Source organism: Euleptes europaea, chromosome 14, assembly GCF_029931775.1.
Source record: "Euleptes europaea isolate rEulEur1 chromosome 14, rEulEur1.hap1, whole genome shotgun sequence".
Classification (NCBI taxonomy): Eukaryota; Metazoa; Chordata; class Lepidosauria; order Squamata; family Sphaerodactylidae; genus Euleptes; species Euleptes europaea.
The window spans coordinates 39,914,693-39,933,238 of NC_079325.1; the positions used below are offsets into that span (position 1 = coordinate 39,914,693).

Consider the following 18,546-nt stretch of genomic DNA (forward strand, 5'->3'; position numbering starts at 1 on the left):
TTTTGCTTTGTTATGATCACCCATATCAGTTGAGGATGGTCCTCTTGGCTATATCACCCAATCTACCCAGCACGGGTAAAGGGTGAAATGTGCACGGCTGACTCAGCACCTGTGGAATTCCTTTCCCCTTGAGGCTTGCCAACGTACAGGATTTCCCAGTAAATATTACAAGACATTCCCCTCACATTTATGTTGGCTTTCACTGGCCCTGGGGAAGCTTAGATGTCAAAAGGTGAGCAAATTCAGCCTGTCCTGTTTGGGGAGGGGCTGTGGCTCAATGGTAGAGCATCTGCTTGGCATGTAGAAGGTCCCAGATTCAATCCCCAGCATCTCCAGTTAAAGGGGCTAGGCAAGTAGGTGACGTGAAAGACCCCTGCCTGAGACCCTGGAGAGCCGCTGCCGGTCTGAGTAGACAATACTGACTTTGATGGACCAAGGGTCTGATTCAGTAGAAGGCTGCTTCATGTGTTCATGTGAACTGGATGCTGTGTTAACCCATGCTTGCTTTAAATTGCAAAGAGGAAAACGCCAAAGAATTAACTTTAAGCAAAAAATAACATTTTCTTTTTAAAAAAAGAGGTGGCATCCTGAAGCCCACTTCTCTCATCTCCGCAAAATAGGGAGGGGGGGAGAGAAGATAAAATATGCCTCAAAAATAGCATATCACTTGACATAAAATGTAAGAGAGACAGGCTCAACCAGGACGCAAGGATTCAGGCAGATGGCCCCGTCATCACAATTTCACACCCCAATGCTGTGCCGCACAAAACGCGACAGGACTTCTGAATCTGCAAAGTGACTCGAGCTTGTTTGACTTCCTGTGCACTTCAAAGTGGAATCGGAAGAAGTGAGCTCGGTGCTGCCCACTGTTGTCGGGACCATCCTGACCTACAGAGACCCACAAGACCAAGTCAAATGGCTTTTCTGGAAGCCTCCCAAATGCCTGTGTTAATACTGCCATGCTATGAACTATAAACAGTCATCACAGAATCATAGAGTTGGAAGGGACCACCAGGATCATCTAGTTCAACCCCCTGCACAATGCAGGAAATTCACAACTACCTCCCCCCCCCAACCCCCACTGACCATGCCCAGAAGATGGCCAAGATGCCCTGCCTCTCATGATCTGCCTAAGGTCATCAAATCAGCATTGCTGACAGATGGCCTTCTAGCCTCTGCTTAAAAAGCTCCCTCTATCATGTCAAATACACAGCTCTAACTTGGGTGCCCTTAAGAGCCCCTCTCAGATACTCTCTCGTATCTCTGGAGAAGGGGCTTAAAAAACAACAACCTGTGACTGGGGCTTAATTTGAACCGGAGGTCACCAAGGATTCAGCACTCAAACTGGTTTTCAGTGCCACGGCTCTGCTTCAGAACACAGAGCCAGCGAAATGTTGTGGCAGGAGAATTCGACCAGGGGTCTAGAAACTCAGATCCAAATCCCAACTAGGCTCTAAAGCTCGCTGGGCAATGCCAGCATCTTTCAACCTCACTTTAGGAGGCTCAAAAAAAGTCTGCTCAAGTCCTGGAAGGAAGGGTGGGACACAAAAATGCCATCAATCCAAACAATCAATACTGGAAACCACCCTTTAAAGCACAGCAAATGGGGTAATTGTTATCAGAGAACACTGCAACCAAGAAATCATAAGGAAATTGAGACTGGGAAGGGCAGCCATGAAGGAGCTAGAAAAGTTTCTTAAGTGTAAAGATGTGTCACTGGCAACCAAGATCAAGTTGATTCACGCCATAGTATTCGCTATTACTATGTGTGGGTGTGAAAGCTGGACAATGAAGAAAGCTGATAGGAAGAAAGTGGATTCCTTTGAAATGTGGTGTTGGAGGAGAGTGTTACGGATACCATGGACTGCCAAAAAAACAAATCAGGGGGTTATCGATCAAATCAAGTCTGAACTGACCCTAGAAGCTAAAATGACAAAACTGAGGCTGTTGTACTTTGGTCACATTATGAGAAGACAAGAGTCACTGGAAAAGACAATCATGGCAGAAAAAGTTGAAGGCAGCAGGAAAAGAGAAAGACCCAAGAAGAGATGGATTGACTCCATAAGGGAAGCCACAGCCCTCAATTTGCAAGATCTGAGCAAGACGGTTAAAAATAGGACGTTTTGGAGGACACTGATACACAGGATCGCCATGAGTCAGAAGCGACTTGACGGCACTTCACACACACACACCATTCCCTTTCAATAGCAAGCATACAAGTTTGCGAGAAAAGCCGGTGAAGTATAGCAGCTGCAATGCCGGACTTGGAATGGATTACTACTGGCCTCAAATCCCTGCATAGCCACCATACTCACTAGACGGGACCAGGCCAGCCACTCTCGTGTCTGTATTTTTCCCTTCTGTGGATCTAATGCCATGTAAAACGAATCACCCCAACGTGCACTCCTTGGAGCAAGGGAGGAAAGGGTTCAAACGTGGAAACCAGAAAAAAAGAAATTTTAAAAAGAGAGATGCAAGTTGCGGGTGGTGTGGTGGAACTGGGGGAGCACAAAGTATACCCTTCAGACCCAACATGATACAAGAGTGGGCCTCCGCTTGTCTTTTAGCACTGCATAGATGTCACACTGAAAGATGTTCAAGCAGCTGAACCATGGGCTTAAAGAATGACAATTCACATCGAGGAGAACAAAATTAGCGAGGAAGTTGGATTGTTACAGAAGCTGCGAGGCTCTAAGTAACAGCTGAGTGGCGGTGTTGTCAGCAGCAGCTGGAGTGTCGGGAATGGCGTAGCCAGGATCCGGAAGGAAGAAAAAAAAAACTTTCAGAACCCAGGGGTGCCATTTCAGCTCTGGGTAGAGGAGGAAGGGATTTCTGTAGAGCGTGGGGCAAGGGGCAGAGATCCTCGGAAAGGTACTAAAGGCCGGTTCTTGACTACAGGGGTTACCGCACTTTGTATTCCCAGCGACGTATTAAGAGTTTGAAAATGTTATAAAAAACATCGCTTTAAAAGGGTTTTTTGATACCATGGCTTATAAATGGTTGGAAGACGTCTTAACAGCTAAAGGGGCCAAACAAAGTGCAACCAGTATTTTTTATAACGTTTTCAAACTCTTAATATATCGGTGGGAATACATAGAAAATGCGAACAGTATTTTTTATAACATTTTCAAACTCTTAATACATCGCTGGGAATACAAGTGCGGTAACCCCCTACGTTCAGTAAACCCCAACCAGCATATTTTGAGAACATTCATCCTGATTATTCTTTTATACCTCACCACTGCAACTGCAATATAATCAACACCTGTCCAACAACAATCTCCTTTGTTTGCTTAAGTGATAGGATTTGTGCCTTGGGCATAGGTAGACCTGCTGGATCGCCTACAATAATGAAGGTTCATCATGCAGGAAACAGTGTGCTGGCCGCAAATAAGCATACATGATCTGAAATACCCGGAGAGAGGCAGGGGCTCTCTTCCCAAAGGGTGTCCTTGCTAGGAGTTTCATGGGGAAAAGGGGGGATTTTAAGGGTTTGTTTTCCAATCCCTCCCTTCTCCTGATAAAATAAAAATGGAAACAAATAAACAAAAAAATAGCAATTGGCATCAGAGATAATTGAACACATGAATGAAGCAGACTTATTCCACGTCTATCTAGCCCAGAATTATCTACCCTGACCAGCAGCAGCTCTCCAAGGTCTCTGGCAAAAGGCCTTCCCCTCCCTGCCATGGGAGATCCTTTTACCTAGGGATACCAGGGATTGAACTGGGGACCTTCTGCACAAGAGGTGTATGTAATGTTCTACTACTGAGCTATTGGGCTCTCATGCTGTAGGCTCTGCCAGACAGTGCTACATAATTGCACTGAAGTCTTGGAGCCATAAACCAACCACTGTGAAGATTTGGAGTGAACCAGTTTCAACAGAGGAATGGTTTGTTTTAAAAAAACAACGCAACATAGCTAAATATTGGACATAGGGAGACCCATTTTACCCAGGGAGTAGTTCTGATCCCTACCCTGACCTCGATGACCCAGGCTAGCCCGATCTTGTCAGATCTAGGAAGCTAAGCAGGGTTGGCCCGGGTCAGTACCTGGATTGAAGCCCACCAAGGAAATCCAAGGTTGCTATGCAGAGGCAGGCAATGGCAAACCTCCTGTTATTCTCTTGACTTGAAAATCCTACAGCATCATCGTAAGTCGGCTGCGACTTGTTGGCATTTTCCACCTCCAGTTCTGATCCCACAGATAAGAGGCAGCAGCCTCTGCCAATCTTATTACGATTTTCAACCTTAATAAATTGGGCTGACAACTCCTGTTTATGGAAAGGGAGAAAAATAGAACACTCTGTTCTGAATGAAATCATTGTTTTAAAAGTTCTGATGTCAAGTCCCAGCGCTGCCCAGATAAGGCTGTACTGGGTAAGATGGGGAGAAGCAACTGATGGCCCAGGAGTGAAATCTGGTGCCTGGAAGTTTCTAATCTGGCACCCGGTCTGCCATGAGCCAGACAGCGTGCACCTTTCCATATCTATCTCCTAAGCCTCTGTTCCCCATCAAAAGGCTCTCTGTCCTAGAAGGAACACAACTTTTCAGATCCCTCCACAAGAGTGCCTCAGCTTCTCGCAGCCTTTGCTTCTTGGCGTTACTTACTCATAGCATTTATAATTTGCCTTTCTACCAACAACTGCATCCAGAGCATCTTACTAAACTAGAAAAACAAAAAAACTACACAGAATTGCAGCAAAAATAAAAGACAAAAGAAATGGAGCTAAGATGAACCAACAGCCTGTTTTGGAAAATCACATTGCTAAGAGCAATTATTATAACCCAGATATGGACGCTTCCTCCTTTGTTGGGCTTCCACTGCAAACTTTACAAATCATTTACCTGCTGCAGCTGCGCTATGTTGGAAAAGTGACCGACTAGCTCTTGTACTTTCAGAGGAAGGACCACAAAATGACACATAAACCCAACCACTGATCCACCTAACCCAGAGATGCCTATTTTGACAATGAAATTGATGGGCAATTGGTGCAGGACAGACAAAAGGAAATACTTCTTTACTGAATGAGTAATGACATTGTGGAATTTACTGCCAGCAGAGGTAGTGATGACCACGAGTATAGATGACTTTACAATGGGGTTAGACCAGGGGTTCTCAACAAGGGGGAAGCTCCCCCCCCGGGGGGGGGATTTCACGGTTCGGGGGGGGGGAATTGGGACCATTATTCAGCCAAGTGTGATGTCCTGTAGATATGTACAATCTGTAAAATTGTAATTTGTTTTTTAATTTAATCTGCGACATTCAATAAAGTTTATGACTATCTTGGGAAGGGGGGAATTATATTCTGAACAATGGTGAAAGGGGGGAATGCAGCAAAAAAAGTTGAGAACCACTGGGTTAGACGGATTCATGGAGGAGAGGTCCAATCACTGCGGTTACTAGCCGCAGTGACTAAAGTAATCTTCCACAATTAGAGGCAGTAAAATCTGAGCACACGTTTGGAGACAGACACAGGGGGAGGCCTTGGCCTGTAACGGCCTGTTTGTTGGCTCTCTGAGGCAACTAATTTGGCCACTCGGTGAGAAAGAATGCTGGACTAGATGGACCACTGGTCTGATTCAGCAAGGCTCTTCTTTTTTTTCCTATGGGGTTGCCAATGAACACAAACAGGAACACACACATGAAGGTGCCTCATACTGAATCAGACCATCGGCCCATCAAGGTCAGTACTGTCTACTCAGACTGGCAGCGACTCTCCAGGGTTTCTGGAGATGCCATGGATTGAACCTCGGACCATCTGCAGGAAAAGCAGAGGTCCTTCCACTAAGCAATTCTTGGCTAATGAAACGATTGAATCTTCGGATGAGTCTGAAGCCAATATGGAGGCAGGACAAAATCTGTTCCCTGTCGGATCAGGGGTAGAACTTGCTGGTTTTTTGAATCCCAGCATTGGTTACCTGACAGAACACTGAGCAGTACAAGATGGGAAGGTTGGCAACTCTACCCCACCAATGACCAAAGAAATACTCAATCCAGCTTCAGGTGTCAAGGGTGGGACTGCTCCCTTTGACAGAAGGGACTGCAGCTGATGCAGGAACACAGCAAAGCACCAACGTCAGAGTAATCCTTCGCCTTCCTACTTCCAATATCAGAGACCGCACAGATCTCTACTTCCCCAATAAAACAAGAACGTGAAGCTAAGCCCCCCCAAACATTCCGTTATTACTTTAATGTACTAGTATATTGCTTAATGAAAGTTCTTAATTGTAATTCAATTAATTACATACACAGAGTCCCCAATTACATTTTCCAATAAGACATTGGCTTTGGTACAGGTCTAAAGGCACTTAACCAATTTTAATATATTAAGACCAATTTCCCTTGAATACTAATTACTGTCTAATGATGAAATGGGAAGTGGGAACTTTCCAGAAGCAGGGTAGAAAGTATAAAAGTAAATTAGCCATGAATAGTTTGGGGACTTCTCAAAAAACAAGAAAAAAAAGGAAAAGAAAAGCAGGAAACTGCATTCAAGTAGAAATCTCACAGTAAGTTACAGAAGTCCCAAATATGGGGAGCGTTTGTTAATCTTCCTGACGCCAGTGAGTCCGGGGGGAGGGGGGGAGAAGGAGACGTCTCACTGGGTATTTGTGCTAACTCAAAGTCTTCTTTTGAGATTAATCCCTTGAAATATAAATTATACACTAGCTCAAAAGGAGTATTTTGGCATGGATTTTACTAGCATCTGTTCAGCTCTGTGTAGGGAGAGGGAAAAATACATATATTGCCCGTTTTTAAACTAATAGCTCTTGCATAGGAAATGCTTTATCTGAATAAATTGCTAACTTTACAGCAGCTAAAATTAGACCAAACGTATCATGCCCAATGGCAGCCATTTCCAATGGACACAAAGATCTGGTTCACAGCTGTCCAATTCCCCGCCCCACTTTTTATCTGCCTTAAATATTGCGTGAAGAAGAAAAAGACTCCACCTTTAAACATACTGACCAGCAACTAAGTTCTATGGAATTCAGTGGGACTTGCTTCCAAGAAAACAAGTTTAGGGGATTAGGCAGCTAAAGGGAACGCTCTGACCCAGCTAATCCAACTAAGGGACACAGAACTCTGTGTCTGTTGTTCAATGAGGTATTATGTCCATAAATGGGAGTTTTGTATATGGAACCCTGGTCAAGATATTGGTAACTGGGCTCATCACCTGTTTGAGAGGCAGACCAGGGAAGGAGAAGGCTGGACTTTGCCCCCCCTGACAAATGTGTGTGTGTCAAGTGCTGTCAAGTCGCAGCTGACTTATGGCAACCCCTTTTTGGGGTTTTCATGGAAAGACTAACAGAGGTGGTTTGCCAGTGCCTTCCTCTGCATAGAACCCTGGTATTCCTTGGTGGTCTCCCATCCAAATACTAACCAGGGCTGACCCTGCTTAGCTTCTGAGATCTGATGAGATCAGGCTAGCCTGGGCCATCCAGGTCAGGGCACCCTGACAAATAGCTGATGCTCATTTTCTCATGGAGCTGTGTGCTCACAGCATGCACAACTGAACTGGGACTGAGTAAAATACAGTATATGCCACTATCATTTAAAACAGGCTCCCTACAATACCCTCTTTTTTATTCTGGACAAAACTGCTAAGCCATTCTGGAGCACAAAAAGAAGCACCAGGACTCATTCAGACAGATCACATTTTTGCCCAAATGCCCTGGGAATGCTTTTTTGTTGCAAAGAGCATGCAATGCAATCCATGCACAGATTGAGTTGCAGTTTTCTGGAAGCCATTTTCTTGACTGCAGCAGCTGGAAATGTGACAAAATTGCTTTTGGGAAGCCACCATGGAATCAATGGAAGGGCTATGACACATGCTGAGATTCTGAAAGGCATGCATCCCCAAGTGTAGTTTAGGTACATCATGCAGAGAAAACTGTCTGCAGTGTGCTGAAAGCATCCTGACTGAGTTAATACTTAGTTCTGATATGCTCTGTTCATTCTGCATCTCCCATACCCCATGCAACATTTTCCCCAAACTTAAAGAATTTGGCTTATTATAATTGGACAGAAAACACTGTTTGCTTATTGGGTAGGGCAATGAAGCAATTGGTTCTTGTAGGTTATCCGGGCTGTGTAACCGTGGTCTTGGTATTTTCTTTCCTGACGTTTCGCCAGCAGCTGTGGCAGGTATCTTCAGAGGAGTAACACTGAAGGACAGTGTCTCTCAGTGTCAAGTGTGTAGGAAGAGTAATATATAGTCAGAAAGGGGTTGGGTTGAGCTGAATCATTGTCCTGCAAAAAGTATCCAAGGTAATGTGCTAATCATTGTCCTGTAAGTATCAAGATAATGTGCTAATGAGGGTGTGGTATGTTAACATGGAACCATTGTATCCTGAAGTGATCTGTTAATGTGTGAAATCCAAAGCTAATCTGCATGGCTATTGTTGACTGTCAACAATAGCCATGCAGATTAGTTTTGGATTTCACACATTAACAGATCACTTCAGGATACAATGGTTCCATATTAACATACCACACCCTCATTAGCACATTATCTTGATACTTACAGGACAATGATTAGCACATTACCTTGGATACTTTTTGCAGGACAATGATTCAGCTCAACCCAACCCCTTTCTGACTATATATTACTCTTCCTACACACTTGACACTGAGAGATACCGTCCTTCAGTGTTACTCCCCTGAAGATGCCTGCCACAGCTGCTGGCGAAACGTCAGGAAAGAAAATACCAAGACCACGGTTACACAGCCCAGATAACCTACAAGAACCAATGAACTCTGACTGTGAAAGCCTTCGACAATATTTTGCAATGAAGCAAACTAGTCAGCTATCTTAAACATCAACCTGCTCCTGACAGAACTTTCACATGCTTTTAAGACATTTCAATGAGGGCCTGTTCAAGGTGCTACTGTTGGTAGAGGGCAAGATTGCCATTAGGAAAGATCAGGGCCTTTTTGGTGGTTGCCTCAAACATTATGGAATACCTTTCCCCCCAGAGGCCCCTTTGGCTGTATCACCCGACCCATTATGAAGGCACATTGCAGGCTTTTGATTGTGGAGCCCGTGTGGATGAAAACTATTGTTCTGCTGTGCTACCAGTTTGTCTTGTTGAGTTACTGACTCGGGGTATGAACATATGAAGCTGCCCCTGAACAGAATCAGATCACTGGTTCACCTAACTCAGTACAGTTTGTTTAGCCTGGCAGTGGTACTACAGGATCTCAGTCAGAAACTTCTTTCTCTACACCTGTTAACTAAGATTCTTTAAGAGGAATTGAATCTGAGACCTTTTGTATGCAAAGTACGTGCTCCTCCAGTAAGCCATGGCCCCTCTAAGTGATTTCACTGTGGTTTTATTTTGTTAACGCCTTTATACAAAAAATTCTGTTAAAGACAGTATTAAAACGTTGGAACCAAACAAATTAGGACATGCTGACCCTATAGAGGCAGAGATCCATTTTCTAATGTTTAGTAATGTGCACCCCAGAAGCGCTGAGTATGAACATATGCCTCCATTAAGCTGCTTTATCTGGAACCAGCCCATCAGTCTGTCAAGCATATTACTGTCCATTCAGACTGGCAGGGGCTCTCCTGGGTCTCAGGCAGAGAAAGGTTTCCCCCCCAGCCCCTGAGATCCTCTACCTCAAGATGCCAGGGGCTGAGCTTGGGATCTTCTGCATGCAAGGCAGGGGTTCTGCTACTGAGCCTCGGACTGTCCCTCATGGGAAAATGTGGGTGAGTCACTTCTGAGAACCCCACAAGTACAAAGTCTAAACGCTGTTAAAAAGGCAAGGAGGCCAAAATGGTCTGTGACTGGAGGTCCCAGCTTTTTTTTTTTAAATACAATTATCACGCACACAGAGCCTGAATTCTGACTGGAGCCGCAGGCCTATAAGCTTTCTCCCTTGTGTCGTTTTTCTGACCTGAAATGGCCTTGTGTGTCTGTAAAGTAGCATCAAGTCTCAGCCGACCTATAGCAACTCCGGCGGGGTTTTCAAGGCAAGTGATTACGCAGAGGTGGATTGCCACTGCCTTCCTCTGCAGAATCTTCCTCGGAGGTCTCCCTTCCAAGTACCGACCCAGCTTAGCTTCTGTAATCTGATGAGCTAGGGCTAAACTATATCATCCCAGATCCTTGAAATAGCCACGGGGAGCCACTATTTGCCCCACTGGGCCAAACTTACAAATATCTGAACTTGTAAGCTCCCCCACAGGCAAATATCAGCTCCCAGGGGCCATTTCAGGTAGGAAAGAGTGTATGTGGGTGGGGGAGGCTTAAGAAATTCCTCCCCATGCATCCCATCCTCTTTAACAAAAAGCTAGGAGCTCTGATCAAGAAATTGTCAGCATCTCATCTGGCTTGGTCCCAAACAGCTTGCAGCTAGCTCTAAATAGCTGGGGAACAGAGGCTTGGCTTTTCAGTAATCGCAAGCTGGGGCTAACTTGCACCGGTTGTTCAGAGCAGCGAGACCGGCTGACCAGCACTAGAGCACCAGAGAGGTTCACAACTGTACTAGAACAGAGGTTAGCAGGAAGCAGATTAATCATTAAGCCAGAGGGTGCCGCATGAAATCAATCACTGGAATTCTGGAAACAGAAGTCTTTCTGGCACAGCTGAAAACTGGCTGGGGGGGGGAGTGGGGGGTGAGGAGTAACCTAGATCCTCTTCCAAATCCATTGCCCAGCTGGTTGCCCAACCTTGGAGCTCCAGAGGACAGAATTTAACGTGAGCAGAATTGGGGGCGGGGGGGGGGGGGGCAGAAGAGGAGGAAAGGAGCCAACCTACTATTCTCACGGACGAGGCAGAACTCCAAAGTGCTCTGACTTTCCAAGGTGCAGTCCAAGTCAACAGGGACATTTGGCTCATTCTGCTTCTCCAGCCGGTACTGAGGCCCTAAAAACAGACAATACGTTTACAAGATTTCTTTAAGCTTGTAAGTGTGTGTGTGTGGGGCGGGGGGAGGGAAGACAAAAATAAAATAAAACAAAGAGTAAAATTGTTAAAGAATGCCAGATCAGTCAAGAGACAAAGCGCCAAACTTTCAGAAGTGCAGGCTGCATTTTATTATCTACTTTGATTTCTTAAGCCCTTCCCTTGCTAAATAACCTTGCAAAGTAGATCACTGTTTTTACTGACTGAAAGGCTGAGACTATGTGAACGAGGCTGCCCAGGGAATTCACCCCTTGAGCAGGCATTTGAATCTAAGTTCCTCTGATCTGAACCCTCTGCCAGTAATTCCCAAACAGTGCATGGGCATAACTCCTGCAAGGTGCTGATAGAGAGTGGCTGGTATCGGAATAAATCAGTTACGAAGAAGAGCTGGTTTTATATGCCGACTTTCTCTACCACTTAAGGCAGAATCAAACTGGCTTACAATCGCCTTCCCTTCCCCTCCCCACAACAGACACCCTGTGAGGTGGGTGAGGCTGAGTGAGCATGACTTGCCCAAGGTCATCCAGCTGGCTTCGTGTGGTGGAGTGGGGACTCAAACCCGGTTCTCCAGATCAGACTCCACCACTCCAAACCACTGCTCTTAACCACTACACCACGCTGGCTCTCTTAAATAATGGAGAACTCCTGTGACCCAAACTATCCTCCTGAATGGAGGCTAAAAGCTGTAATATCTGGATGGAACACTGAATCCCACAAGAGTACCATTCACCCTTGGAGGAGGCTGCTTGATACATGTCTGTGTGAGCTACTGCTCAGGGACTACGTCTGTACAATCAAAGAAGGATGTGGCATGCTCTAGCAACACACCAGTGTTGCCCCAGCATACTGTCAGGAAATTACTGGGACAGAGGGTTGGGTTTACATCAATGACTCACCTATGTATCACATTTTTTTAATGTTGGTTCACTTCCAAGGAGCTCAAGGTTGGATACACAGGCCTCCTCTCTTTGTTTTATCCTCACAACAACCCTGTAAGATAGGTTAGGGCTGGAGTGAGGGAGAGAGAGAAAGTGACTGGCCCAAGGTCTCCCAGTGAGATCCTTGATTCTTCTAAACAAATATCACAAAGGCCTCGGGTCATGTCGAGGTCACTGTGAGGATTTTCAATTAGACATGAATCCATTGGGAAGTCTCCATTGGGAAGTCACTTCCCAAACATGTGGGGCCTGATTTGGATCAGGACCACAGCACTTGGCGAGAAAGTGCTTATGCCTCCCCCTCCTGGGCCATTTTCCCAATATGAAATTACCTTGGGGTCCACTATTGGTCTCGTTGAGAGATGCGTTTACTGATGGGGATCCATGCAAATTTCCCCAATCAGGGAAAAAGCATCCCACTCGCCACACACTCCACTCTGGATCTGAATTGACCCCCTGCCCACTGGGGATGGAGCCACATTAAATTTTCTGGTGGCAGAACAAAACGTCCCTGCCCTCCTCTTACTGCAGTTCACTGATCTCCACAATATGCTGCTCCTAGGAGACTGGGGACCTGAGGAATGACATGGGGGGGGGGTCTGCAATGGGTAGGGGGAACTGATGGAAATGACCAATTTAGTTTGAATCCAACTCCTGGAACTGAGTTCCCAGTGGGGACTTGCAACTCATGTCTGATTCAAAGCCCTTGACTTGATTTGAGGGCTTTGTAACATGTAGTTTGGCCCTAAGTGGTGATCTCAACCTGGGTCTTCCCTTCCATAGACTGACACTCCACTATGCCACACTGTGGCGCTAAGTGTAAGATGCAGACACACGTTGAGAGAAATGAGGGAAAGGGTTGCATCTCTTCTTTAAGGCAGGTGATTCCTTCTTCTGCCACACTCTAGAAGTAGATATTTTTAGGTGTAAGAGAAAGGTATTCCTCCAGTTTTAATTTTGGGGGGGAGAGGTGGGAAGGTCACCTACCAGAAATGTGGGAAACACTCTCCTACTCATCTGACTGCTGCAGTTGTCTTGTTTGTGGGCTTCCTAGAGGCACCTGGTTGGCCACTGTGTGAACAGACTGCTGGACTTGATGGGCCTTGGTCTGATCCAGCAGGGCCTTTCTTATGTTCTTATGACTATAATAATGAAAACTGGCATAATCTATGTTACTCTATATTATTTTATATACTGTAGTGGCTGAGCTGTTGATCAGGAAGTCATGTGTTCGAATCTCACCTCTACCACTAATTAACCAGATGGCCAAGCTGCTCTCACCCCCATTTGCCATATAGGTATAGTAATATTGATCTACATTACAGTGGTGTTGCAGGGACTACAAACAAGATAACATTTCACAAAGCATTTTGCACACTTGAAAACGCTACACAAATGCTAAGTATTATTAAAATGGCTTTACTTCTGTTAAACGTCTGGAAGTCTTTTCTATACAAGCATTTCAGAGTGGGCATGGAAGGAAGGAAAGAAAAGGCAGCCTCCCTTTATCAGGTATTAAAGTGCTCATCAGAATCCTGTCATAATTCAGGAAAGCATTCACAGATTTAAAATGCAAAATTTAAAAAAAGTAGAAATCTTGGCCCAAGACATCACACGCTTGAGATCAGGGTAGGCCAATTAGTTTCAAAATTTACTGCGAAAGAGTTTCAACTATGGTTCTTCGTTCCTTCTCTCCCACCCCCACCCCAACATCGTGTGAAAAGCACTGTCTGCCACAGTGTTTTTGTTCTTGATGCGGCATTGATTTGAGGGGGAAACGGAGACTCCCGGCTCTTGCTGACTTTCCGAACAGATGCAGAAAAGCGACCGATTTGTGGGCCACGGGGGGGGGGGAGCAACCAGCTCCCTCTGAGGCCAGCACAATCAGCAACGGCCCATGTAGCTGGTTCCAGGCATTTAGGAAACCAATTGCACTCCGAGAAGCAAACAACTACAAAAAGCAGGGATGGCTGGGAGGGGAGAACAAAGCAGCAAGAAGGAGAATGCAAAAAAATCAAAGCTGCTTGATCTGATCGAAACATGGCAGGAATTTCCTTTTAAACTGCCTGCACCTTTGCAAGGATGTTGAAAATACAGGCAAAGGAACAAGAACAAATGGTCCACTTTTGTCAAAGAGAAAAAAAACCACAGCATTGATCCAAAGCGGTCATAAAAGAATCTCCTTGCCAAAAGCCCATAACGAAGTGGGAACTGAGTGCATATAGTCAAATCAGCACATGAACTGAACAGCCTGACCCTAAACTATCACTATCATCAAGAATCCCCTCCACTACTTCACCCCACCTTGTGCTCAGGGCTGGAAACATTTGTTCTGTGCATTTTTAATACATCATCAGGTGTTCTTATGAGTGCTTTGTGTTTTTTTTTTAAGATGGTTGAACAAGTTCCTTAGAAATTTGCTGCTGAGGTTGATTGAAGATACAAGTAATTAAAGAATAAATTTCAACTGATTAACTAATTAAAACTTTAATAAATGTGCATACAACCACAACTTTAACTTAAGTGCTTTAAAAATATACTGGTTCAGATATAACAAAAAACAACAACCACCCATGGTTTAATTAAAGTAACCGTGTGGGTAGTGTGTTTGTCAAAACATGTGCCAGTCCACTAACTGTTGGTTACTGAGGATTCGTCAAGCCAAGATCTGAAACCATGGTTTGAGGCTGGTCAATAAGTAGTATAGATTATGGTTTGCATGATCTGAGCATGGAACTTTTTGCTTGCTTCTTGGTACTGCCCCATACACTATCCCAGCTGGCTGGAGCAAAGGCAATGAAATATACATTTGTTGAGGATCAGGATTTGAGTGCGCCAAATCCTTGTTTCATAAAGTAACCACAGTAAATGCAAAGCCATGATTTTACGACTGGACCTAGCCTACCTACTTCATGTACACTCTTGCTCTTTTTGGGGGGAAGGTGTTTGTGTCCAGCTTTTAAATACAGATTTAAAGCATCACAATTCTGAATGAAATTGTGTAAGCTCTAACCTTATATCAAACCAAAGTACAAAAAAGTTATACTACCAAGCAAGCGACACACAGCAAGGTGATTCAAAGGGGATGTTTTACTGGAGCACGATGAGAGCTTCATTTCTGATGCTTCCATGATGCATCTATTGTTGAATTGTTTTGCAACATAATGGGTCTGGGAAGAAAATACTGCCAGGCGTGTATGTATGTGTGTGTGATCTAGCACCATTTCCAAGTCATCAAAAGGCTGGATTTTTACAGTCCTCAAGGGCAAGACTGTTGCACACATGGACTTAAAAGCAAAGACTGGCAATACTTTGGTTATGTAGAGCACATATTGTTCTGGGTTTAAATCCTGGCATTTCAAATTAAAGGACGGGGATCCTGGAGAGTAGTACAGGGCCAGACAGACCACTGGTCTAAGGCAGCCGTCTCTCGCCCTCGATCTATAATGCCGCTGACTCTCATGGCACGTTCAGCATCTGTTAAGTCCTTTGCGTCACCAAATGCTCTCTAATAACAGGCATTTTAAAACTATCTTGCTCATGTACATTTGACCAGACCTGGTAAAAACTGCAAGGAAGCATATTTATAAAGTGACCATCATCAATCTGAACCTGCGAGCTTTTGTGGTGTAGTGGGTAGACAGACCTGGGTTCAAGTTGCTGCTCAGCCATGAAATGGCCATGAGGTAATGACAACCTAACATACCTCTCCCAGGTATTGCCAGCACAATAGAGGAGATTAACCCCTTTGCATGCAATGCTTTGGAGGAAGGATGGAACAGATAAATTACCTCAGGGCCGTGGGGTGTTATAACTACCCACGTTGGTTCTGTTTTGCATCTATGTACTACCAATGAAAAAGTAAAATTCATGGATGCTATTCCTTAGCCCTCCAGTGGTTGCACATGCAGGGGTTGCCCACACTTCAGTGAGAGTGTCTACACAATCTATGGCTACCCTCTGCTTGCCGTAACTTTGTGCCATTTAGTTTGTTTCTCCATTCAGTTTAAAAGATTCAGTTGAGGTAAATTTTTCCTTCTGAACAGCAGGGGGATCATTAGGTTTTTAAAGATTAGAGGCAAGCGCTGAACATGACCCGTGAAGGTTAAGCTCTTCTTACGCTACACCGTACGAAAACGTTTCTCCCCCTCCCCACACACCTTCCTTGATGACAAGAAGTATAACCAAATTAAACAATTCCCTCAACAAAAGAGAGAGAAAAGCTGGACCCTATTATATGAAGCGACCCTGCTGGCCGGCTAAATTGCCAAGCCTTCAGAAAGGCTTTTGAAAGCCTGAACCCATCAGTTCTAATTTTTAAAACTTATCCTTTCAGTCAAGGCAAGAAAAAGGCCCAATTCCAACTTTTATCTCTGCTACAAAGTGCTGTTATCTTGGGCTGATGTCAGGGAGCTCTATCTCTCTTTCTGCTGACAAGCAGAGACGAGAGAGATAAGATGGGGAACGAATCTCACTTCTCAGAGTAAATAAATAATCAATACTCATCTAAATGTAAATGAGAAAGTATCCCCCTCTGATAACAGGGCTCTTATCAAAGAACCAATTTTCCCACAGACACTGCGGCCTCCACCAAATCACCATCACTCTACCCAGGTCTAATGGCTAAAAATGGTCACTAAATTGAACCGATCACCAGAGATCAACTAAGTTCGGGCTACACAGCTACTCTCAAGCCCCAATGTTTGGGAATGCAATTCTGCCCCCATTAACTTTCAAAAGCAATGAAGAATGCATAGGTCAAGAGAGATGGAAGATGGGCGATAAAGCAAACCCAAACCCTCTCTTTTTCTTGACTTAAAACCCCCCCACAAAAACAAGAGAAACAAATGCAATAAATAAGATAATAAAACAGCTGCAAAAAAGAGACCTGTTAAGGTTGTGCTGCATCAAAAACTAGATAGATATACTTTTAAAAAATTCATTTGTACAGAAAAAAATGTGTAAGAACATGTGGAAAAAATCTTGTTTGCCAGAGAACACCAAGTTTGATCCATTGGAAACCTAAGTGCAAAAGGATGCTGTACAAAGGTTCGGCTGCACATGGTGTTATGGAAATAATGCACGTGAAAGGCTCCCAACACTCTGAAGTGCTACATAAATGCAAAATATGATTTTAGAATATGCACAGGTCATCCTTATCCAACCAATGGGTTCTCAAAGCAGCTAATAATAAGCTGAAATATAGAACAAATCAAATAAAAACCACCATAAAACATCCAAAACGATCAATCAGCAAAGGACAGGATCCCGTTCCAGTATAGATCCTGAGATTCCAGTATAGATCCCGTTCCAGCATAGATCCACATTCAAGCACACACGGAACTCAGCTGGGCTTCTACGCACAAAGTGGTGGGTTCTATTTTTTGCACATAGTAAGGTTCGTGGGCGTAGCATGGACAAGGCAGGTATTCCATCCATCTGGAAGGTCTATTGCAGGGGTGGGGAACCTTTTTCCTGCCAAGGGCCATTCGCACATTAATAACATCTTTCGGGGGCCACACCAGGTGTAGATCTCCCAGTGGGGGGGAGTGGCTAGGGTTGCCAGGTCTCCAGCCACCACCTGGAGGTTGGCAACCCCAGGGGAGGCCAGCCAGAGAAGGCCTGCAGGGCGCCCCCCTCCCAGGTGGGAGGGCAGCCAGCGGTGGGCCCCAGAAAACGAGGCAGCCCACAGTCAATTGGCAAGGGAGGAAGGAAAACAGAGAAAGAGGAAAAGGGAGGGAGGGAGAAATAAATGGAGAGAGGGGGAGAAAGAAAGAAAAGGACGGAGGGAAAGAAAAAAAAGGACGGAGGTAGACAAAGAAAGAGACAGAAAAAGAGGGAGGAAGAGAGGGAGAGAAAGGAGAGTGACAGAAAAAGAGGAAGAGAGAAAAGCCTCCCCACACACACACACACACCCGCGCATGCCGGCCTGCGCAACCGGGCCCCAGCCACCCCACCTCCCCCGCCCACACACACACACCCGGCACACAGAGCACCAAGCAACCGGGCCCCAGTCTCCATGCACTCCCCCCCCCAGAGTCCATAAAAGCCCCCTCCGCAGCCAAATCGGCTCCCGCATGCATGCTCTGCCGCCGGGAGCCGCCGGCCTCTTCCCACCCCCCACTGCTCAACAGTCAACAGGCAGCGAGAGGGGCTTACAATGTGCTGCAGCATTCCTGCACGCCACAGCTGTAGGGGGCAGTCTTGGGGGAAGCGTCCCTCCCCTCTCGCCGAACAACAACCGACAGTCGGTGAGAGAAGGTCCAAAGGGCGCTACAAGGGCGCTGTAAGCCGTGCCCCCAGAAACACCCTTGGTGAGGGCCACCCTGCGCCCTGCTCCGCGGCAGTGTTTCCGGAGCTCCCGAGGGCCACAAAAAATGTCCTCGGGGCCGCATACGGCCCCCGGGCCTGAGGTTCCCCACCCCTGGTCTATTGGATTAGGAAGGAGTAGGATTCCCCCCCGACTGTTCAATAAAGTCTAAAACGGCAGCTCCAGCCATTTCTGGCTGGCGAGGGCAACACACTTTGAGTGATCAGGCTGTTCCTTGTGACCCAAAGAAGCCTACCAAATAATAGCTGTTCTCACTCTGAGGTCGAAGGACATCTTCACTAACAAGACCTGCCTTACAATGGCCCCACCCACCTTCTGAAAAGTTCTCTCTCTGTGTTCTTGAGTCATTCACGTCTGC

At 45.5% G+C, this 18,546-nt stretch overlaps 1 protein-coding gene across 1 annotated transcript in view; it reads right to left on the reverse strand.

Annotated features, from left to right (window-relative positions):
* The window catches only part of MAPKAP1 (MAPK associated protein 1), a 408,697-nt gene that overhangs the window by 264,946 nt on the left and 125,205 nt on the right, over positions 1 to 18,546 (reverse strand). The window contains exon 8 of the mRNA XM_056860945.1: positions 10,773 to 10,880. Coding sequence (XP_056716923.1) covers positions 10,773 to 10,880 — 108 coding nt within the window. The remainder of the gene's footprint in view (positions 1 to 10,772; positions 10,881 to 18,546) is intronic.